Genomic DNA, 23,413 nt, shown 5'->3' on the forward strand with positions numbered 1-23,413 from the left:
TGAAGTGGAAGCTGGGAAGAGCTAACGCTGAGGCTGTGGGTCCTCCCCGTGTGTGATCTTGTGATCTCATGATGGTCAGTACTGCTGTGAGCTCACAGAGACTGAGTACCTTGGGGGGGGGGGGGGAGGTCATAGAGGTAGAACCTGGCCAGGTTCATTGCTAGCCCTTGATGCACCCCTTTCTTCTGGCCCTGAGACCTTGGCCAGTTATCCACCCCCTCTGGGTGCTTTTCCATGACGGAATGACGGGACAGAGATGATGGGGCGCTGCCCTCGGTCCTTGCACACAGAAGGAGGCACAAATGCACAATTACCAACTACTCTTTTGATTGAGAACAGTGCTTGCACCCCGGCCCTGGAGGTTAAGGGCAAGCTAAACTCTAAGGGCTGTGGGCCCCCCATTCCGGGAGGGGAGGCATGGAAGCTTCCAGGCCACACGTTGGTCTTGATCCTCACGTTAGACTGCGGAGCTCGCCGGAGTTGCAGCAGAGGCAGGTGTGGGGCAGCAGTGCCACATGCCTGCGAACAGCGTGGGGGCCGGGAACAGCAGGCTGGCGGGTGGCCCACCGTGGGCCCTGCCCTGAGCCCCGGGGGCCTGGGGGAGCCGGCGGTGCGTGGCCCGCTTCCCCGGACACCAGCCACGTCCCCCTCCACTTTGGTCACGGAAACAGTCTGCAGAGCGAGCGGCCTCCTGCAGTACGCAACCCTCCTCGAGCAGGCTCCCGAGAAGGCACCACGAGGGCCAAGGCTCTGTCGGGGTGTGGAGACGGGGGAGCGGGCCCAGATGCGTCTCCGCGACCACACGGGGCGAAGCCCGAGGCTTCTCTCAGGTGACAGCTTAACTGCGAGCTGTTCTCTGTGAGCACAGGTCCCGTCCAGTGCAGCCCGAGCGCGGGGACCAGCCTGGCACCGACGGCGGCACTACCGGGCCCCGAGGCCACCAGGCCGGACTTCCGCACGGCTTTAGGGTCCAGCCCACCGCGCCCCCGACGCCCCTGAACGTCCCTTGAGGCCGCGCACGCGCACTGAACCGCAGCGAGCCCGGTCCAGACTGCCGCTTTTCAGCCGCGCACGCGCACGCGCACGCGCACGGAGTCCCGTCCCCGCCGCTCCGGAAGGCGGGGAACACAAGCCGCGGGGGGCAGGCCGGAGGACTGGGGGCGGGGCGAACAGGGAATCGCGGCTGCGCACTCGCCCCTGCCGCTCGCCCCGCCCACTTCCGGCGTGCTGCTCTTTCAGGGGGAGAGTGACTAGCCCGTCCGCGGAGGTGGAGCGCGTAAGGCTGACGTCTGACGGACCGACGACCGACGAAAGGGGCCGCAGCCACCATGGCGTTCGGCGGCCCTCGCGGGCTCGTGCCCCGCTGGGAGTTGCCTGTTGGCGTGGCCGCGCTGCTCCTGCTGCTCTTTTCGGTGACCGCCGCTCAGGAGCCGTCCGTAGCGGGTGAGGGGCTCGGGGCGGCTGAGAGTTTCTGGGCGGGGCTGGGAGGTGGAGAGGGCGGGGGGAGGGTGGGTCCCGGGGCGGGGGAGGAGGTGGAGGGGGCGCTGCGTCCCCGGGCGGGGCGGGAGAAGAAGTGGAGGGGGCGGGGGTCCCGGGGCGGGGCGGGGGTGGAAGTGGAGGGGCCGGGAGTCCCGGGGCCGGGGAGGAAGTGGAGGTGGAGGGGGCCCCGTGGCGGGGAGGTAGAGGGATGGGGGGGGTCCTGCGGCGTGGCGGGGAGGTGGAGGGGGCGGGGAGTCCCGGGGCAGGGCGGGGGAAGAAGTGGAGGGGGCGGGGGTCCATGGGCGGGGCTGGGGAGGCGGGGGAGGGGGCGCGGGGTCCTGGAGTCCCGGGGTCCCGGGGTCCCGGGGTCCCGGGACAGGGAGGTGGAGGGGGCCCGGCAGGGAGGTGGGGGGGGCCCGGGGTCTCTGCCGCGCCCAGTCGCTGCCCCAGGCTGCGGCCTTCCCGTTGGTCTAGCTGCAGCGGGGGCGCCGGGAGGGGGGCAGACCGGCCTTTTGTCTTGGTTCGGTCGCGGGGCGGTGTCAGCGGGACCCGCAGGATCATCCTGAGTACTTTGCCCTCCCTCTTAGTCTCACTCGACCCTCTCTGACCGAGCTGGCGATTAGTTTCTGAGTCAGGAAGTGGAGCTTAACCTGCTGGAGCCCCAGCGCTGGTCGGTAGCCGGTGTCCAGGGGCCAGGCCCCTTGAGGCGTGGGTGCCGGGCACTGGTGTGGCGCCTGGGGCCCCACTCCCCTCGGGAAGGAGTACTCGAGTTACTGCATGGCTCAGTGGAGTCAGGAGAGCTGTAGTACCGGCCGCTTTGAAGGAGCTGACTCTGCTTCTGCACTCAACAGACCTGGGGTGGGGGTACTTCCTGGGTTTATCTCCCGTTCTTATCAGCCGCCCTGCCAGGTGCTGGGACAGCGGTGGTGACCAAGAAACCCTGAGTGCTGGGTGGGTGGGTGAGAGGCTGCTAGGGAAGGAAATGCATGACCTAGGGCCAAGCTGAGGTCTCGGAAGATTCCAGAAATGGAGTATTGCCGGAGGCTGTCCTCCTGCCGGCCAGTGGAGGGGGGCCGGTCCTCCGACTCAGCCTCCGGGCCTGGTGGCAGGTCAGGGAAACATTTAAGCTGGGGTGTGTCAGAAGTGTTGCCCTGGCTGCTGTGTGGGGGTACCCGTGTGATCACTGGTGGTCCAGTAGGCCTCTGGACCTGTTTCCAGGGCTCCACAAGCAGGACTGACTTGGGGCCAGTATTATCCCGGCTTGTTGAGTTTTGCCGTGATTCCAGTACAGGACTGGTTTTCTTCTGATCTACTTCCAAATGTGTGTGTGCCTGTGACACTTGGGACGTAGCTCTCTGGACGTTTGTAAGGAGGCAGTGGAAACGCGGTGCACAGAGCTCTTCTGGTTGGGATTGGGTTCCAAGCGCAGACGTGGAGTGGGTACCTGTTACCGCACCGGAATGGATAACCTGCCGGAGATGGGTCTTTCTCAGGGGCTGGCGGGTGTGTGTCTGCGTAATTGGAGGGGGCGGGTCAGGAGTGCCCCGAAGTGACGTGTTTGACCGCTCTGCTTTTTAACTGCCCTGGCGTGCCGAGATGAGTGGCGGTGTCCTTTGGTGACTTTCATTAGTTTTTTAATTAGGGAATTAGATCAGAACGGTTGCCACGTGGCACTGCACTTACTGTCGGTTCAGCCGCCCCTCCGCCCTTGAGCTCACGGTGGTTACTCGTCCCCTGGACTCGCCCCGGGTCCTCCGGTCCTTGGGTCCTCGGGGGAAGGTGGCGGACTGTTGTTTCTCCTGCAGCAACTCCTTCACGCGGGAGGAGCGGTGTGCCGGGAGGGTTTCCCACTCAGGTACCCTCGGGTCTCGTTTGCCTTTCCTCGGACGGGGGCACTGTTGGGGCGCTGAGGTCCCCCCTTCCCCAGAGCACGCGCTGTTTACCGCCCGTCGCCCTGTAGGGTGTGACTGTGGCGTTCACATCACTGGTCCCCCTGCGAGGCCATCAGGGCGCTTCGGAGAAACAGCCGGCAGGGGGTCTGCAGCTGTGGGGAAGGATGTGTCGTGAGGGGTGGGCTCGCGTGGCTGTGGAGGCTGGGAGGTCCCGGGACCTGTGTCTGCAAGTCGGAGCCCCGCGGAGGCTGCCGGGGTTCCTCCGTGTCGGAGGGCCCGGGAACCGGGAGCCCCGGTGTCTGAGGGCAGGAGAAAGCGGTCGTCCCAGCTTCGGCAAAAAGAGTAAGTTCACGGTGCCTCTGCTTTTGTTCTGTGGGGGCCCCTCTGTGGGCTGGGTGCTGCCCACTGGCCACGGTGAGGACGGTCTTCACTATTAAGCCAGCCGATTCGAATGCTGACCTCCTCTGAAACACCCGCCCAGACACACCCAGAAATGTCTGCCAGCTGTCTGGGCACCTGAGCCCCGTCAAGGTGACACGTAAGTCAACCACGACAGGCGTGCAGATTCAACGAATGCGTCACAGCGGTCCCACGCTGACAGTTCCTAACGTCCCACTGTGTGTTGGCGGCATGGAGACGTTAGGGACCCAGGATGCTCTGAAGGTCTTTAGAGCAAAACTCCTGAATTTACAGAAGCCTCCGTGGCCCTGTGGAGCCCACCTCGTGTGGGGGGTGAGACTCCATCCCCGCGTCTCCTCCGTACCTCGGAGCTGCTTGAAGGACACAAAGGAGCTCAGCTGTGGCCTGTGCAGGTCGGGGGTGGGAGCCCGCCCCGACTGCTCCTTGCGAACGGCACAGGATTGGGGGGGACGCGCTTCCTCACCTGCCCGTCTCTCGCCGAGAACCACGGCGTTTGAAACCAGTTGTAAGGGCCTTCCAGTGTGTATACATGTGGTGCATGTTATTTGTATGTTCAGACGGTCCCCAACTTTCAAGGGTTCGGCTTAGGATTTTCGGCTGTCAGCGGCGCCAAAGGATGTGCGTTCAGTAAACACGGTGCCTGGAGTTTCCACACGCCGTGTCACCCCGGGGCTGGGCGGCCACGCGGTCCCCGCACACCGACGACCGTTCTGGGCCCACACGGTCTGCCTGTCACTTCAGTACGGTATTCGGTCAACTACTCGAGACGTCCACCCTCCTTGTAAAACAGGCTGTGGGCCAGGCGGCTGTGCCCGTCCGCAGGCTAACGGAAGTGTTGTAGAGTTTCGAGACCCGGGAATTACACGGAGTTTTGATAGGAAATTTCCCCCTTTGAATGGGTTTCTGGGGACGAAACCCCATCATAAGTTGAGGAAGACGTGTACCATGCCGCTCAGCTCTTTATTGGGACAGGAAGGTGACCAGGACTTTCGTCTAAATGATTTTTCCACCCGATTCTCAAGTGACACGGATGGCATAGGTGCTCTCTGTCGCCGTGCAGAGGGGGCACAGTGTCCGATGAGGGATTGTTGTGCCGGGGGCCGGCCAGGTGCCGCCCTCCTGCCTGTGTGTGACGCGGGCTCAGTAAATGCAGTAAACGCGTACTTGCTCGTTTCTTTATGCTTACAGGACAGATCTCGTCACACCCCTGCTAGTGTGTGCCTTTCTGTATGTAATCGGTGGCCTCACCCGGAACTTTAGGGAAGTACGTGGGTGAGCGTATCCTGACAGAAAGACCTTTTTATCAGAGTGAGTGACGCCCGAAGGTTTCTAATCGTTGGTAAACAGACTCTCAGTGGGGGACTTGTGGAACGGGCGTGTTCACACACAGCGCTGGACTCCGGAAGCAGGAGGCCGTTGTGCTGGTCTGCGGCCATCAGCACGTGGTCTGTGTCCCGTGCCCGAGAAGGCCAACCCCCGCCGTCCGCAGCAGCAGCAAGTGGGCTATTTTCCTTGCCAGCCATGCAAGACGGTGAGGTGTTTCGTAAGGGAGAGAACAGAACGACCTTTTCCCGGTGCTGGCCCTTTTCGGGAAGACTGTCCAGTGTGGGTGTCTCTGCTTGTGTTGAACGTGTGCCCGGTTGGTGGTCGTGGCGGGGGGCAGGCGGAGGGCTGGTCTCCGTTGACTCCTACGGGTCTGTGGTCCCAACACCGTGGGGTGGATGAGGTTTACGGTGTGTCTCTCGGGGTGTAGTTCACATGAGTCCAGCTCTCAGAAAGACTTTACAAACGAAAACAAAAAAAATTCCCGTGAAAAAGTTCCCGTACCCGACCCCCCTGCTCCCTGTGGCCACTCAATTAAGATTGACGAGAGGTATGTCTTTTCTCGTAGAATTTTTCGACGAGGATTTGAGGGGCGCTTGGGTGGCTCGGTCCGTTGAGCGTCCTACTTGATTTCTGCTCGGGTCGTGATCCCAGGGTCGTGAGTTGGGGAGCCCTGCGTGGGGCTCCCCGCCGAGCACGGAGCCTGCGAGGAATTCTCTCTCTCCCTCTCTGCCCCTCCCCTGCGTGCGTGCTTTGCTCTCGCTAAAGGAAAGAAAAAAGGACTTGAGTCGGTGTGACAGGCAGTCGTGCAGATTTTCACGGTGGCTCCTTGCCTGACTGTTCAGAAGAGATGTCGAAGCTGCCGAAACCTCGAAGGAATAAATCGCACAGCAAACTCCGCATGCCTTTCTGTTGTCAGCATTTCCATGCTTGCCTTGCGCTCCCTCCGCGTCTGCTTGTTCTCCCCCCTCCAGACCGCCCGAGGGTCCGTCAGGGTCCGTCGTCCTGCGGCCCTCCCCCTTCCCCCCTCGCCCCTCATTCTCTGGGCCGGGCCTCCTGTGCGTCATGGGACTCTGAGGGTCAGAATCAGACAGTTGGCGTCGACAGGACTCGTGAGTACTTGGAGATGTAACGTAGGGCGTGTGTGTACCCGGTGTACCCGTCATCCCAGTAGTGTCATTCCGTCCCCTGCCCGCGTCCAGGACGGTGCGGGGCTTCTGGCCAGCATGTCTCCCCACCCACCCAGCACCGCTCCCCAGTCTGTTCCCAGAAAACGACTCTGTAGAGGGAGCCCCACTTGGCCTCGCCTGGTGTCCTCTACTTGGATTCCGGTGCCTTTGACGGACTCCACCACACACGGCTGTGTCCTGCCCCCTGCACCCCGGGGGCGCCTGCTGCCGCTGTGTCCCGTCGTCCTGTCGTTGTACCGCCCATACTCTGGGCACTCGTAAGGTGCGTTTTGTCTTCATAAGCGATGAGACTGGGGAGGCGCTCCGAGACCGCAAGTGTCTTGTCTCCTCACAAGCGCGCGCGGTGGTCTTGGCGTCCAGGTTTCCCACGATGATGGCAGAGCCGCAGGCGGTCAAACCCCCTGCTCCTGCTCCTGCTCCTGCTAGTCGGCCTTCTCCGTACTTACTCCACGTCCGGGTGAAACCCTGGAGTGTTCAAGAGGCTGCAGTCCGTGACTGTCAATCCCTTTGATTTTAAATTGTCCCCGTTTGGCAAGGAGGACTCCCCCCCCCCCCCCCGGCCTTCAAGCCGGCCTTTGGGTCCTTTAGTTATTTTGTTATCCGCTCCTAAGTTGGTGCCACTTTGTGATGCCGCAGTCTGTCCGGGGCTGATTCTGTCCTCTCTGTACCCCACTTCTGGGATCAGCTGCTTCTCCGAGGAGCCCTGGCCCCTTTCCTGGGGAACTGTGTCTAGACACTGAGGCCCCCCCGCTGCCTGGCCCTTTGGCGGACGGACAGAGGGAGTGCTTGGATGTGGCGGCCGAGTCCCCGGCCCTGGCACAGCCGGCCCGCCTCCGGGCTCCAGGGCACGGGGCTTCTGAGACAGACGGTGCTGTTCCTGTCCCTGTCCTGGCGCCTCTGCGACCCCGCCTCTGAGTGGTGCTGGCAGAGATCGAGGGGTTCTGTGACTTGTCTGTTTCTTTACCTCCGTGGAGCTAAGTTATGTCTGTTCTTTTTCTTTTTTTTTTTAATGTTTAAATTATTTTGTATCTGGGGTGCCTGGGTGGCTCAGTTGGTTGAGCGTCCGACTTTGGCTCAGGTCATGATCTCACAGCTTGTGAGTTCGAGCCCCGCATCGGGCTCTGTGCTGACAGCTCGGAACCTGGAGCCTGCTTCAGATTTTGTGTCTCCCTCTCTCTCTGCCCCTAACCCACTCACATTCTGTCTCTGTCTCTCTCAAAAATAAACGTTAAAAAATTAAAAAAAAATTATTTTGTATTTGATAGCACACGAGAGAGATGGGGAGAGACAGAGAGAGAGAGAGAATCCCAAGCAGGTTCCCCACACAGCACGCCCAACGTGAGGCTCGATCCCGCGGCCCTGGGATCGTGACTGAGCAAAAATCGCGAGTCAGGTGCTCGGTCGATTGAGCCACCCGGGCGCCCTGAGTCCGTCGTTCTGAGAACAGTAGTTGGAAGTCAGCTTTAGTGTAAAGCCAGTGGCGTGCCAGCGGAAAGACGGCCGTGGGATGGCCCGTGACAAGCGGGCTTTCGTTTTAAACAAAGTGGGATCGTGCTTAGCACGTGGAAGGTAGAAGGGTTAGGCTTCAAGCGCCTGAGAGTTAGTCCCGCTTCGCGGACGTCATGAGCACGCGTGTGACTGAAACGGGAGCTCCTCCCCTGGGCAGACGGGGTCACGCGTCACGAGCGCGTTCACACGCGCGGGAGAGTGGGAAGACCCCACGGCGAGCGCTCCCTCGCACGCCCGCCACGTGGGTGTCGGCTGTTCACGTCTGGCTGGGTCTCCTCCGTCGTGGGGCCCGTCCCGGACCCTCTGGTAAGCTCGGCGAAGTCCGCGGCAGACATCCTGCGCTCGTCCCGGTACCTCCCCGCGCGCGTCGTGACCTGGAGCTTCACGTTTGTCTTTTCCTTTGGAGACAAATCTTGCGTGCGGTGAAACACGGGAGTCTTACGTGTGCCGTCGGGTGAGTGACGCCCACGTGACCCCCGTCACGCTCCAGCACGCGCCCATCTCTCCGGAAGGTTCAGGCCGCCGCCGTCCCTTTCCCGGTGCAGATGAGTTCGCCGGCTTCGGAACCGCACGCCCGTGGAATCCGGCCGGTGGTCGTCCGTGTCCGGTGTCCGTCGGTCCACGTGACGTGGTGAAGGCTCCGTGTTCCGTGCGCGCGGCGCGCTCCTCGTGGCCGAGCGCCGTTCCGTCGCCACCGGTGTGCCCACCTTCTGTACGCGCGCATCTGGCTGTCGTCGGCTTCCCTGGCACCGTAAAGTGGGCACGTTTTCCTAGCGTCTTGAGCGAAGCGCTTGGGTGCGATGGCTGAGGCTGAGCCACCTCGCCTCCCGCCGCCGCGGCGGACAGTGCCCTGGGGCTCCGCCTCTGCGGACTTGGCCTTGTCAGCCCTTCTAATCTCAGTTTCCCCGGCGCCTGCAAAGTGGTCGCTCCTTACGACTGGGGCGTGCGGTTCCGGTGGCTCACGAGGTGGCACGGACCTCTCTTCGGAGTAAGCGTGTGTGCTCAGCTCTGGGTGCGGAAGACGGCAGCTGCTTGAGAGCGTTTGGACGTTTTTCCCCCCGGCTGCGAGTTCCGGGGCTGTTGGCTGGGTGGGGTGTGACCCCTCCCTGCCGTGAAGAGCGGCTGGAGCCGGCGGATTCCGGGGGGCTTCTCCCTCAGGTCTGGGCGGGACTGGCGGGGGCCGAGGCCTGGCTTTAGTCCCACGGGCCTGGCATTGCCGCGGCCTTTGGTTCCAGAGACTGTGCCGATGAGCCAGCGGGCCTGGGCCAGTTGGGTGCGTGCTACACGCCCACTTCCGCTCCTCTTCCCCGAAGGTACGTACCGCCGTTGTGCCCCGAGGCCCCTTTCTCCGCACGACCCCTTGCAGATGGGACCCTGGGGCTGCGTGTGCACGCTCCCCGGTGGCCGGCCTGCAGCAAGGCTGGGAAACTCCCGCTGCTGTACCTGGGAGGCTGGCTGCTCGTCTCCGTGGTTCAGAGCGCAGACTGGGTGCCTCCCTGGACGCCTGGGCCGGTGTTTCCAGTGAGCGGTTCTCAGTGACCTGTTTGTCCTTTGCCCGCAGCTTGTTCTCAGAACACAAACAGGACCTGTGAGGAGTGCCTGAAAAACGTCTCTGTAAGTAGACACCCCCGCTCTCCACGACGGGGTGGGGGGGGGTGGGGTCTTGTGGGTGTTAAAGGTTCTGCCGTCTGGGGTTTGTGGAGATAGTTTCTGTAATGGGAGTCGAATGCCATTTTAGTCTTTCTCAGGAGTAGTAAACCGTCTCGTGAGAACTGCAGATATCACCTGAGCGTCATTAACACGCATGCTTACCTCCTGACCAGGTGTCTGGGCTTATAAACTGGGTTGGGCCCCACGGCTGGGAACACGTGTGAGTGGGCAGGAGGCCTCATTGAGGCTGGTGGGCTTGGTGATGGTGGGGGGGCGGTGTTCAGAAGCAGGATGGGGGAGTGGAGGGCAAGGGGAACGGAGAAGGGTGGGCACTGGGCTGGGCGTCACTTAGCGTCTAATCTGCAACTGTGAACCCGTGGCCCGTGCTTTCATGTCGATGCCACTAGAGCATAGAGGCCTGTTGGGGACGGGGACCGTGACTCTGTTTTGCACATGGAACCCCAAGATGGGGCCGGGAGCGTCCTGCGAGTTCCCAGAGGCCCCGCCTGCCGTGGTGCTCAGCCAGGGCTGGGGAGTCTGCTTCCCCAACTGGCCTGCCCACAGGAATGAGGGCCGTCCACGCACCGTGGGCCCCCCAGTCCTCGCAATGTGTCCCGCGTTCTCCATCAGTTGTCCTGGGTTGGGGTGGATGCTCCTCCCTGGGCTTTTCACCTGGGAACGGGGAAGGGTGAGGGCAAGGAGAGATGCGGGCCCTCAGCCCGGAGGGCCTGGCGTCCTGGGCTCAGACTGACCAGCTCACCAGAATTACAGGGAAGACTGGGAGTCAGGATGCTCCCGTGCTGACCCTGCGTGACCTCGAGCAGGAGGGCAGCCGCCCTGTAGCAGGTCCGGTGCTCTTGGCGGTCTCCTCCAGGTGGACCATCCTGGGATCTGACACACAGGCACGTGTGTGGCTGGCCGTCGGGGACCAGCAGAGAGGCACGTCGGAGAAAGTCCGCCACCGTGTGGGGCCTGTCAGGGTCCCTCTGCCCCATCCCGTGTGGCTCCCCGAGCAGTCCCTGGGCTTTGACGCCTTTGTCTGGGACCGTAGGGGAAGCTCCCTCCAGTCGGGTTTTACGAGGATAGTTTAGAGCCACGCAGCCTGTCCTCCCTTCCCTGGCAGCGGGGAACCCTGTGAGGCAGGTCAGGACAGACGGGCCGGGTGGTTTCTGCCCTAGGATGCTGGCCACGCTTTCAGAAGAGAACTTGCTGACCACCTGGCAGCGTGTCGGGTCGTAGGGTCTGAGTGGACCCTTGTGTTTGCTGGTTAAAGACTGAAGGGTGTTGCTACCGCAGCCTCAGACCTTATTGTTGGTAACCCTGAACTTGCTCACCTGTCTGCGCGTTTTCCTGGTGGCACGGCTTTTTAGCGGCGGATGTCACCGTCAGAAGTCCTCCCGGCCGCAAAGGAGCCTGGTGTCCTGCCTCGCTCTGGCTTCAGGAGTACGCACTTCCGCGGCGGCGTCCGGTCCAGCCCTTCCTTCCGTGGGAGGACGTTGTGGGGGCACACGCACCCCCATCTCAGCAGGCGGGCGGGCAGTAAGCCTGAAGGCGTGGGCCCGCTCTGGACGCAGACGGGTCCGGTCAGAAATGCAGGGTGCAGGGGCCGCAGGAGGCCTGCCCACACGGGTCCTCAGGCGCACGCGGGTTTCTGGAAGGACAGGTAGGGGCCTGGGAGGCCAGAGGGGAGGCTGAGGGCACACTGTGTGCGTGCCCTGTCAGTGCCACCTGGATGGCTCACCGCGGGCATGTCACTGCAGTAATCTCAGGTCCTGGGAGGGACGCTTTGAGCCTTAGTTGCGTTGTCTTTAATGGCCAGTGCGGCCGGAGAGACCACAGGTAGGATCTTTGTACGGCGATTGCCAAGGTTGCAAAAGTCCACCAGCAAACGTGTAATGAGTGTGGTCCCGCCTGTCCTCCTGCAGACGATCCGAGACGGTGTGTCGGGAAGGGAAGGAAGTAGGGGGGTGGGGCAGGTAGGCCCTGTGGAGGAGGTTGAGGGGCGTGTGTTTGGAGAAGAAGGTTCCGGGCACAGGGAGGAGGCCGTGCAAAGACCCCGGGCGGGAAGCCACCTGGCGGCCTCCAGGACTGCACGGAGGCCGAGAGGCTGGGCATGGTGCCCGAAGGAAGAGGGTCTGAGTAACATCAGCCCTGGTGGGCAAGGCGGGGTGGAGCTGCTGTGGCGGGGTGAGGACCACGGCCTTCCGGTCAGCCACTGAGGGGGAGCAGACGGTGTGGCTGGGCTCGTATCCCGGACCGTCTGGTTCTTTGGTGTTTACGCTGCGTTTCTGGGGTTTGGCAAACATTCGTCTCTTTCAGTGCCTTTGGTGCAACACCAATAAGGCGTGCTTGGACTACCCCGTGACCAGGATCCTGCCACCCAGCTCCCTTTGTACGCTGAGCTCTGCACGCTGGGGCGTTTGCTGGGGTAAGTCTTCGTGTTCACGGAACTCTTGCAGAGTCAGTACTGTCTGGGAGGGTCTGGGTGTGCTCAGTTAGCATAAGCTGCCAGAACACGGGCTCCCTGCAGGAAGTCAGGAAGCCAGTGAGAATGCGTGCTTTCTGGGAGGGCAGCCAGGGGTCCCCGGGGTGCCGGAGGCCCACTTGCGAGGCAGAGGGACGAGGGTCAGCTTGGGGACTGCGTCTTGCTGGCGTCTGTGTGCCTGGAGTCCTGCTAGGTCAGCACGGTCAGGTCCCTGTGTTTCTATGTCCCTTTCTGCCTGCCTGTGGTGGATTCTGTAGGCGCTCTCTCTCGGGGGCCGTCAACCCTTTTTGAGATCCCACAGAGACCAGTCCTGGACCAGGGAGCCCTTGGCACTTTGAGCATGAACCGTTGAGGTGCTTTTATTTCTATTTTCTCTAGAAGGTGATTTGTTTAACGTTTATGCGTTTATTTAAAAGAACTTTTTAACGTTTATTTTTTGAGAGCACACGCATGCGCACATATGAGTTGGGGAGGGGTGGAAAGAGAGGGAGACAGAGAATCTGAAGCAGGCTCCAGGCTCCGAGCGGTTGGCACGGAGCCCGACGCGGGGCTCGAACTCATGGACTGCGAGGTCATGACCTGAGCTGAAATGAACCGTTGACGCTTAACTGACTGAGCCACCCGGGTGCCCCCAAGGTGTTTTAAAGTTGAAGCATAACTTCTAATGATGCGCACACACGTTAAGTCTCCCTTCCTGTCCTCGTATGACGTAAACACACACGTGTACGCACACACGCATACGTTCAGCGAATTGTCACACGAGTCCACAGGTAATCTGCACTCGGCAAAGCATGTAGACCATTCCCAGCGCTCACAACCTGTCCCTGTCGGGACCGTGGGCAGCCAGTGCACTGACCTGCCACCCCAGGGAGTGCTGCCCGCCCCGCCCTTCACTTAAAGTAAGCGTGCTGGTCTGTCCGACTCCCCGTTCGGGGGCATGTCTGAGACTCGTGCGTCACGCGTACCGGCTGCCTGTCTCGCTGCTGCTTGGCGCCCTGTGCCCACTCTGCTGCCGGGGACGCCCGGGGTCCCCGTGCTGCTGCAGACATGCTCGTGGGCAGCCCCCCACTCACTCCCGCTGGGCACATGCTGAGCAGCGGGATTGTGGACTCATCACCTTTCAAGAAGGGCTCCTTCAGGCGACCGGGGCTCCCGCTTGTCCCACATCCCTGCCAGGGCCTGGGGTAATCTGTCACCTTCATTTTCGTCCATCTGGCAGGTTTGAAGTGGCATCTCATTGTGGCTTTGATTTGCTCTTCCCTCATGACTGACGATATTGAACACCTTTCAGGTGGGGGCATTTTTGATCATTGGCCTGTGAAATGAAATTCCCACCTTAGGGCTGTGGGGCTGGCCGTACCCCTGACTCGGGACAGACAGAGCCACAGCAGGCCACAGCAGTTTGCGGTTCGTGGTGACTCAGCCTGGGGGAGGGGGACAGGAACTAGCCAGGCGTTGTGGGGGGCAGGCTCTGCCGTGCTCCTGGTTCCCGGGAGAGCACGTGCTTGGTTTAATTGACCCCGAGGGCCAGGGGGGCACGGGAGCCTGCTACTTGCCCATCGGGGATAAGTGGGAACCGCTATGGGTCCCCGCATGCACCGCAGAGGATTGGGTAGGGTTATTTGGCCGAGGACCTGCTCTGTGGGAATAGAGTGGGGGTGGGTGGGGCTCATGCCATCTGGGGAGACTGGGGGCCCCCACATGTCAGGGAGCACCAGATCTAGACCTCGTGCTGTGGGTGCTTTACAATTCTTTCACCCACTTCTCGGCAAAATTCTTCTGGGGTTTTACCTGTGATGACTTTGAATCTGTGTTCGTTTGGGGGAAAGTAAGATCTTTACCATGTTAAACCGTCGTGCACAAGCAGGGTTGGTGTTCATGCACAGAGGCCGTCTTTCCGTCCTCGAGTAGCACGCCACAGCCTTCCCGCCTAGGGCTGTGGGGACAGGGGCCCTTGGTACTTTCCTCCGTCACGACCAGATGTCTGTTTTTATTTTGTAACTGGTTTTAGCTGCTCGTCAGAAATGCTGTCTTGGAGGTGGGGGGGGGGAGTGGTAGATATATTTCAGAACCAGCTGTCTTACTGATCAGATTGGCTCTTAAAGTTCATTATTTTGAAGTTCTCTGGTCAGAAGATGATGCCATCTGCCAGCAAAGGTCTTTTCTTCTTACACCTGTTCCTGCTAATTTTTGTGATGCCGGCACTTCCAGAACAGGTCAAAGGAGGGAAGAAAACACACGATCTAAAGCCCAGAAGGCATTTCAGATGTAACACCTGTTTCTGTTTAAAGTAGTTGAACAGAGATGCCTGGGTGGCTCCATCGGTCAAGCCTGTGACTCTTGGTTTCTGCTCAGGGCATGATCTCGCAGCTCGTGGGTTCGAGTCCCGTGTCGGGCTCTGTGCTGGTGGTATGGAACCTCCTTGGGATTCTGTCTCCCCTGCTCTCTGCCCCTCCCCCGCTCACGCTTTCTGTCTCAAAAGTAAATAAACATAAAAAAGAAAAGAAAGTAGCTGAACAAAGCACAGAGTGTGTGAGGCCAGCGGCCGGCTGCATTGAACGTGAGGGTCTGTGCGGGCCTGAGTGGGGTCTGAAGGGCGCCGGGCACTGGGGGTCGGCCTCCCTCTCCCACCTGGCAAGCCCCGCCCAGCCACCAATGGGAAACCGGGAAACGGGGGAGACTCGAGGGGATCAGCTCTGCGTGGCGGCCAGACTTTCTAACTTCAGTGCCAGGAACGCTCCACCATCGGGGGGGGGGGGGGGGGGGGGGGAGTTCGCTCTTGAAGCCTCTTCCAGGGCTGACTTAAGTGGATGAGTGAAAACTCGAGTTCTCTGGTTTGAATTAAGTAGAAAAATAGGGACTGGTTTGGGTTTATAAATCCTTAAAAGAAGTTGAAAGAATCGAGAACCTTGTTTTAACTACTTGTTTGCCTCAGAAGTTGGGTCTTGACAGGAAATGACAAAATCCTCGAGCAGCCGTCCTCAAGCCCCGGGTGGGGCAGGGGCTGGGCCCGCAGGGCTCACAGAGTCTCCCGGGGGGCAGTCAGCGCACTTGACCCTTGAACAACGTACACGTGAGGGACACTGACCACCCCTCCCCCCCCACGTCCTCGAAAATCCGCACACAACTTTCGATTCCCTGAAAACGCATCATCTGTTGACGGAAGCCTTACGATCACGCAGGCAGCCGATGAGCACCTGTGTTGTGTGTTGTGTTCTTCCACACTGTGTCCTTGCCGTGACGTGGGGGAGGTGTTCGTAAGGAGATCTCAGGAAGAGGAGGTACGCCTGAGTTCTGCCCCGTAGGTCTTGAAAATGCACGTGTTAGGGGACCCACGCAGTGTGAACCGTGTTCAAGGGCCAGCCGTGTAGGGCCGTGGACTTGGATGTAAATAATCAGTTGAGCTGCACGGGGCTCCCCTTCCGTCTGGAGGAGTCCCTCAGGGCGGGCCCGCTTTGTTACCGTCTGTCAGGCTCGAAGCGCCTTCGGACCCTGTGGCCTGGGTCTGCGTGGTTGGCCGGTAAACTGTTCTTAAGTCCCACGAACACACTGAGAGACATAGGCGGGGCCCCTGCGCGGGCTGCGGCCCGCCTGTGGGGGAGGGGGCGGTCCTGCTCCCGTCCTGACCCCCGGCTCCCTCCCTCTGGGATTTGCAGTGAACTTCGAGGCGCTGATCATCACCCTGTCGGTGGTGGGGGGGGCCGTGCTGCTGGCCTTGGCCGCGTGCTGCTGCGCTTGCTGCTGCCGCAGGAAGAGGAGCCGGAAGCCGGATAAGGAAGAGGAGAAGGCCGCGCGGGAGCGCGAGGAGCGCAGGGTCCGGCAGGAGGAGAGGTGAGGTCCCCGTTGGCTCGGGAACCCAGCCTGCGCGGCCCTGGGAAACGACCCCTGCCGTGGGGTGCGCCCCTATGGGTTGTGGCACAGGGCGAGGGAGGCGGGTCTCCTGTCCCTGCCCGTGGAACGGGATGGTGGCCCGGAGAGGCGCTGCCGCGTCAGGTCAGCTGCCAGTGGGGGCTGAGGCCCTGCGGGTTTCTGCGCTGTCCCCGCAACGCCGTGTGCCCCTAAGTAAAAACTAACGTTTGCGTGTTCCCAACCTTCCTCAGAATCTGACGTCAGGTTTTTCTTTACGTGAAAAATATTTTTAAAAAATACAGTCTTGGATATTTGAATTTCTTTTGTTGAAACTCAGAATCAAAGGACGTGATGCTGACACAGCCTCATGCTGCCTGGCCTGGCGGCTGGGCTTGTCCCCACACTGGTCCCTGGTCTCTTCCCTGGAAAAGAGGACAGACCCCCACTCTGCTGAAGGTACATCATTTAACATTGTGTTATATTTGGGTGCTAAGTGAGATTTCTTTGTCTTTTTAGGAGAGCAGAAATGAAATCCAGACACGATGAAATCAGAAAAAAATACGGTAAGGATCGACTGCACGCATCTTTTGTTTGTCTGGGAGTGGGTTCCGGGCCGTGAGACGTGACTGTAGGGTCTGGGCTGAGGCTTCCGGGAGGAGCGATTGGTTCTAGACCGCGCGGTCCGGAAGGAGCTAACTCCACGGAATGTCTGGAAAGGTGAAGCCTTAGGGTGTTTACTCTCAGCTGGATTTCTGAGCGCCGTTTGCTGATGAGGGGGCGGAACTCGACGGGTCCCTGTGGCCTCCCCTGCGCCTGGTGCTCCCACCGCTCCCGCACCTGACTGCGGGCCGCACGCCTTTTAAAGGAGTTAGCCAGAGGTCTCCATGCCGCCAAGTGATTCATCTGGTTTTGGTTTTTGTTTGGAGGGATTTGGGGGGGATACTAATGTTTTAGTCCGCGAGAGCATTAAATCTGCTCCCGGGTTGAGTTGGTTCTCTGCTGATTCCCACATCCGCGTCCATGCTGTTGTTTGGGGCTGTTGGGATTGCTAGAAGTGGCCGCACTGCGCTCTCGCCGATGACCGCCGCGGGGCCTCCAGCTCTGGGCCGCGGTGCTTTCGTGGACCTCACGGCCTGAGCAGTGTTTGCTGTGTGTCGGGTGCACCTGGCAGCTGGGCTCAGGGCTGAATCTGATTAGGAAAATTGCAAAATCTCTTCTTTCCTTTTTTTTTTTTTTTTATTGGAAAGTTTGTTTTGAGAGAGAGAGAAAATCCCAGGCAGGTTCTGCACTGTCCAGAGAGGCCAACGTGGGGCTCGATCCCACAGCCCTGAGATCACAACCTGAGCTGAAATCAACAGTTGGATGCTGAACCGTCCAAGCCACTGTGCCCCTCAAAATCTTTTCTAACTAGCGCCCTCTTCTTGGAGTTCTGTGTCCGTACAGGGAACACCCTGTTCTCGTGGTGTTTTCAGGTCCTGTGCACTAGAGCAGTGGGTCCTGGAGCCTCGGCTCCCTCCGGTGGGCTGCTGGCCGTGCGGTTGACTCGGCACCCCCACCCAGCACTGGCTGGCCCCTCCGTCCACGCAGGCCTCCTCTCACTGTCACGCCCTGGTGCGTGTGGCCTCAGGCTCGGGTCGACCCTGCCAGCCGCCGGGTGTGGGTTCTGGGGCCCGAGGCTGCCCTGACCGCCCCTCCCCCTGCCGTTGGGTCTCCTTGGTTGCAGGTGAGATGTCCGGCAGCCGCCAGAGCCTTCCCTCGTGTGCTCCCGCCCCTCGGCTTCCTCTGCCAGCTGGCCCATCAGGTCCCCGGTGTCCACAGCACTCACCCGGTGTCGGGTGCTCGTTCCCGGCCTAGGCAAGGGCGGGGTCCCGCGTGGGTGATGTCGTGTCAGTGGTCGTGTCGGCACGGTGCCGTCTGTCCCCGGTGCCTCTTCCAGGCGCACGTTCGTGCCCAGTGAACGCCAGCTGTCCTTGGCACGGGCACCTTGCTTCACGATACTGAAGTGTTGAGAGGAGCTTGTTGGCACCTGACTGACGTTACCGTGCACGCGAGAGAGACGCGTTCGTGTGCACTCACACACAGACTCCACCACGGTGCCTTTACCGCCACGCACGAGTAGCACCTAAAGTCTGCCCCCGCTGCCGCGTCCCACTTGCCCGGTGTGTGCGAGGCCAGGTGGCGCCTCGGGCCGGGGCTCCTGGCGCGGGGCCTTCTCCATGACCTTCACCGAGGCCCTTCACTCCTCCGTTTTGATGGTGCGCCAGGCCCTGAACTGCCCTGAGGAAGCCAGCTTGTGCCTGTTTACGTAAAGCCCACCTAACGGACTGGACTTTGCAAAGACCCAGCCGCGTGGAAGAATTCCCGGGGGGCCCCCAGGGGGGAGACGGGCCAAGGCACGCGTACCAGCATGGAGGAAACCCTTCTCTTGGTTTCAGAAGGCGTCTGGTTTCCTAATCACAGCACGGTCTCTCCCCTTTAAACCAGAAGTAGAGCTGGGAGCTGTTCCATTCGTCCTGCTCCAACACGACTGTGTTCGGCATCTGGCACACGGGCTCCCTTTACCAGAACCGCCGTGGGCTTCCTCCCAAGGCCGAGGCGGCGGTCCTCCCCAGACGGGCCACCCTCCTGCCTCCGCACTGGCTGCCCTCCCGCCCCGTGCCCACCCCCTCCCCCCACCTGCAGCACATACACTTGGTGCAGCGGCTCCAGAAAAGTGTGGGCGATACAGGTTTTTAAAGAGAGGGAGAGGCTGTGTGTTCAGAACTGCAAAGAGAAAACTCCTAGGCCTGAGCGTTTAGCACCAGAGATGTATTTTTACAACTGCGTTATATTAGCCACGTCAGAGCACTTGGTGGTGGTGAAGTGGACAGTCACCTCATTGTTTTGTAGCCTTAATTCTAAGGACATTTAGGGTGCTTTTGTTAATTTCTGTATATTAGCCAAACGCTGTGGGGAGAAATAATGGCTGTTTCTTAATTCCTCTTTGAGAGAATTAGCCAGTAAGTTTTTATTTCTTTAGGTTTGTTTTTCTTAGAATGATTGTTTCTGGTAAATTTTATTTCAATTTTAAAGTCACCTGTGGTTTGACTTTCAAAAAGGTTAAGCGTAGGGGCGCCCGGGTGGCTCAGTCGGTTAAACATCTGGCTCTTGATCTCAGGTCATGATCTCACGGTTTGTGGGATCGAGCCCCTCCTTGGGATTGTCTCTCTCTCGCAAAATAGATAAATAAGTAGAAATAGTTGCAAAAAAAATAAAAAGGTGAAGCGTGGTGCTTGAACCTGCTCCAAACACCCTTTTTCTTAGAGCCACAGTGAGTGTTCACAAAACACTGAATTGTGTTGTGTCCTTGGACTTCGTTTCCTGCCGTGTGAGCACATTTATAACCAGGTCTGTTTTGTTCCAGGTCTGTTTAAAGAGGAAAACCCGTATGCCAGGTTCGAGAACAACTGAGCCACGCGCCCAGCAGTCCCCGCGCGGCTCCAGGGAGCACGGCGCCGCCGCCCTGCGGACCCGCGGGCTTCCGTTCCCTCTTCTGTATCTGTATTTAGTCACTGCAGACACGAAGCTTTTCAGGGGGGTCGGTTGGTTGTGTTGTTACTTCCAGGAGGCAAAGCCCACATCCTGCTACCCTTCTCCGCTGGCGAAGCCAACCGCGGACGGGGCAGCCGGCCTCCGTCCCGCCTTCTGTCCTCGCGTCCCTGTGCCCGACGGCGCGCTGTGCGCGTGCGGCGGGGGAGGAAGGGCCCCTGTCACCCCGCCGCCCTCCCATCACCCGGCTGGCAGCTGTGCGCCCTGCGTGGCAGCCCCCCCGGGGAGCCGGGCACCCAGACGCAGTCTGCCGGGCCGTGCCTTCTGACCCCAGCCGCTCTGAGCAGCGTCCGGGAGAACTTAGATTCACCTTAAATCTGTGTTTTGTTCCGTTCCGTTCCATTCCGTTTCAAATGAGTCTTGGATTTCATTCCTCCACCAAAGGTGTTTCACCAAGAAATTTTACTGTCAAAATTCAGACCGCTTACAGGACAATTTTTAAATTTTAATTTGTATTTTTACCAGAACACCAAGATTTTTTTCCAGTGAAAACTTGAATAACAAATGAAGCATTAGAGCCCCCTGCGGGGGCAGCAGCAGGTGCTCTGGGCCGTGGGCCTGGAGGGGCCATCACCGCCCCACTCCCTTTTCAGCCCTGGTGACGGCCGGCGCCGGGTCCTGTGTGTGGCCACACCAGGCTCTCCCTAGTCAGGCCGTCTGCAACATGGTCACACAGGGACCACGGGGTCCCCAGGCTGTCCGAGGAGGAAGGGACCATGCCCCGTGGGCCCCTCTGCGGGGCTCTGCCCACTGGGGGGTCGGGCAGGGTGTCCAGGGCCGGCCAGAGGGATTTCCACGTGCTACACGGAGACACTGCTGACTGCCCTGCTTGTCACACGACCCCTAGCTTGGAACCGCACTCTTCTGGCTGGGACGCTGTCCGTGGCCTCCGGGTACTGCCTTCCGTCGGCCCCAGGCCTTTCAGAGCAAGATCTGTGGCTTCAGTAAATGACCACATCCTTCCTATCGGGGATGCAGACCGTGGAGTAACTGTGTGAACTGCCTCTCTTCACTCTGAAAATAGTCCCGGTGGCCACCGCCACATTGCTTTGGATTAGGAAGACGTTTAGCTTCGGGGAGGTGGGTCGACAGGCGCATGAGACAAACGATGTGTTCCGCTTTCGCACTCGTGACTGTGCCGTCGGGGACCGCTCTCCGTGTCACGGAAGGTTCTCATACAGGTCAGTGTGATCCAACACCCCACACCCCTCGACAGCACCCCCGCCCCCAAACCCCCCCCCCCCCAGCCACGTCGGCCCGTGCCGTGAGGTGACCGCGCTGTCCTGCAATGTCCATAAACTGAGACACTAACTGTACAAACTCTTGACTATCTCTTTCTGACTTCTTGGGCATTTGATAGCAATTTGAAGTATTATGAAACATTCCTAAGTATTTTATAGCAGCCTGCAGATTTTGACTTTCTACTTTTATTCATAAGAAAAACTCTGTAGCAGATTCCAGCAGCCTTTGTGTTAATACAGTAATGTACGTGAGGTCACGCTGTGTCGTGAATGGTGTGGGGCTGTGCCCTGTTCACACAGCGCATTTAGTCCCTTCGGGGTACCGAGGCCACACCAGCGCATCTGGGAGGCTGTCCTGGTCCCCGCATTTTATAAATAGTCCTAAGAGCACCACGTGTTGTAACCTCAAGGAGACCGTCAAGTTCAGAGTGCCTTAATCTTAACCAGTTTCCAGTAAGTGGTTTAATACACGCTTTGTTGAATCTACTGTGTCCTCGTGTCTCATTTCTCGTGGCGTTAGCATGATCACCTGGAGGGCAGCAGGTAGCCTACAGAGAGATTCTGGCCCGCCCCGGGATGTGTGAGCAATCGCGGCTTCGGTGCCATGGCCCAGGGGGTGGCCGTGCTCTGTCCCCAGGTTGCCCTCCCCCTCCCCTGCCGGCCACCCCCAGCTGTCTGCTGTCCACGAGGCAGGTTTTCTGCCCTGCCCCACCAGCACCTTCCTTCTGCTCTCCTGGAATCAGATACAAAGAACTCTGGGAGAAAGCAGTTCTGGCTTTGAGCTTCGTGTACTTGGCTCGGCTGCCGATAGAATCCCTCCCTCCCTCCCTTCCCCGGGGTGGGGGGGTCCTCACTGCCCGGCTACTGGGGAGCACCCACCCCTCTTCTGAGTTGCTGCTGGGCTGGCTGAGCCTCTGGGACTTCCTCTGTGCTGCGAAGGCAATGTTGTGCAGGTAACGTGTCCGCCAGGGCCGTGGTCCCTGTGGGAAGTGTGAGCCCACCCACGTTGCTGTGCTGCAGCCATGCTCAGCCACAGGGTAACTCCAGGATCTTCTGGGAAGTCTAGAACGGGGGAGTGTGAGGTCGAGATGTAGTCCTGGGGTGTCCCCGTGCCTGGCACGTCCCTAGGTGTCCAGTCCACTTGGGAAACTCACTGGTCTTGCACTCGTCAAAAAAATTTGAGGAGGCGCCTGGGTGGCTCAGTCGGTTTAGCATCTGACTTCGGCTCAGGTCATGATCTCACATTTTGTGAGTTCGAGCCACTCATCGGGCTCTGTGCTGACAGCTCAGAGCCTGGAGCCTGCTTCGGACTCTGTGTCTGTCTCTTTCTGCCCCTTCCCCACTCGTGCTCTTTCTCTCTCTCTCTCAAAAATAAACACCCACGATTGGATGGGTGATCGGTGGCCACCTCCCACCAACTGGCTCTCGGTGCCCTTCCAGAGCCAGTCTGCGTCACGGGGCTCCTGGTCTGCTCCGCCAGCACGTGGATCCGTGCACGTGGCCGCCGCCTCCCCAGGGGCCTCGGAGCGCCTCGTCCCACTGTCTGCTTGGCAGGTGCTGGCTGTTTCCATTCCTGTCTGTCCTTGCTGCTTTGTGTGAGCTGTGGGTCAGTTTCTAGGAGTAGAATTCCGGATCACGGCGTCCGTGATGCTTACAAAAGTGTTGGCAGGATCTGCCCATTACTCTCCAGACAGAGGACAGCCCCCTCGAGGAATCTGTGCCGTTTCGCAGTCTGGAGGTAAGCGGCCCCGTGTGACTTTGCCCAGTCCTCACCTGAAGGTAGGTTACTCTGAGCAGTTGTCAGGCTGCGTGCCTGTGCGTGTGGTGCGGTCGGGGACGGACAGGCTGAGCCCAGGCCACGCTGGGGTGCTGGCGTTGACGTGGCTGCTGGGTCGGGTCCGCTGCTACAGGAGGTCTGGGGCTCCCTGCCCCATCCACACCCCAGTGCCCTCCTGACTGCCCTGCTGTGCAGGCCACTGACCCCGGCGACCGCATCCCGGTCAGGCGGTGGCTGATTCGGTGGCGGTTCCTGGCGTCTACCCCACCGGGACCAGCAGGCGCCGGTGAGGCCTGGGACTCGTAGACAAACTCACGGTGGCCGGCACTTAGCAAATACCTGCATGTCTCACGGTCATCGCTGCCACCGGAGAGCCGTCTCTGGCCACGTGTTCGCTTCAAGGAGCCAAGGGATCTGGCGGCAGCCACAACTTTGGGGCTTACGGGGCCCCTGGTACAAAGGTGTCTGGCCAAGCCCGCTGGGGGCAGGGGGCACTGACTCCCCGCGTGGGTTGCTGGGAGCGGGTGAGGGCACAGTCTTCCCACGCCCCTCATCCCCAGTCCCACGCACTCTGCTGGGGACCCAGCCCCCAAAATGGTCTTGGAGTCCAGAGGATCTGCCCAAGTGTAAAAGCGGCTCGAGCTGCTACGTCGGGTGGATGGTAGTGCGTCTGGTGCCTCCAAGTCCGGAGACGTGTCCCCGCTGGCAGGGCTCTCCCTGTGCCTCTGGCCCCGGTGGGCAGGAGCAGGGCAGCCAGCCTGACGGGGACGTGACACCGTCACCCCTCCTCGATGCCACTGCCGGGAGTCGGTCAGTGCGCAGGGCCTGGGCGTGCCCCTCCCCTCCCCAGGGCCACATCTGGCACGTCCGGGGTCAGGAGCTGCGATCCCGCGAGCGATTCCATCCCGCCATCTCTGCCGCTTCTCCTGGGAGCCGAGAGGAGGCTCCAGTGTGGATCCCTCCCGCGCACAGAGCAGACGCCGACCCCACGGAGGAGCCCCGGGGGCGCC

General features: G+C 60.4%; 1 protein-coding gene across 3 annotated transcripts; it reads left to right on the forward strand.

Moving 5' to 3' along the window:
• Positions 1-815: 815 nt before the first annotated feature.
• PTTG1IP (PTTG1 interacting protein) lies at positions 816-21,108 on the forward strand. Of its 3 annotated transcripts, none has more exons than XM_060640600.3 (6): positions 1,240-1,443; positions 9,375-9,427; positions 11,783-11,891; positions 15,605-15,779; positions 16,314-16,360; positions 19,201-21,108. In XM_060640600.3, the coding sequence occupies exons 1-6, from the start codon at positions 1,329-1,331 to the stop codon at positions 19,245-19,247; spliced, it is 546 nt and encodes a 181-aa protein (XP_060496583.1). In that variant the 5' UTR covers positions 1,240-1,328; the 3' UTR covers positions 19,248-21,108. The 3 variants fall into 3 exon arrangements, with proteins under 3 accessions (XP_078308806.1, XP_060496583.1, XP_081652677.1); XM_081796551.1 differs by lacking the exon at positions 1,240-1,443 and adding an exon at positions 9,000-9,126; XM_078452680.2 differs by lacking the exons at positions 16,314-16,360; positions 19,201-21,108 and adding an exon at positions 816-830 and having other exon boundaries at positions 15,605-15,785.
• The last annotated feature ends 2,305 nt before the right edge of the window (positions 21,109-23,413 follow it).

The sequence above is a fragment of the Panthera onca genome, chromosome C2, assembly GCF_046562875.1.
Source record: "Panthera onca isolate mPanOnc1 chromosome C2, mPanOnc1 haplotype 2, whole genome shotgun sequence".
Lineage (NCBI taxonomy): Eukaryota > Metazoa > Chordata > Mammalia > Carnivora > Felidae > Panthera > Panthera onca.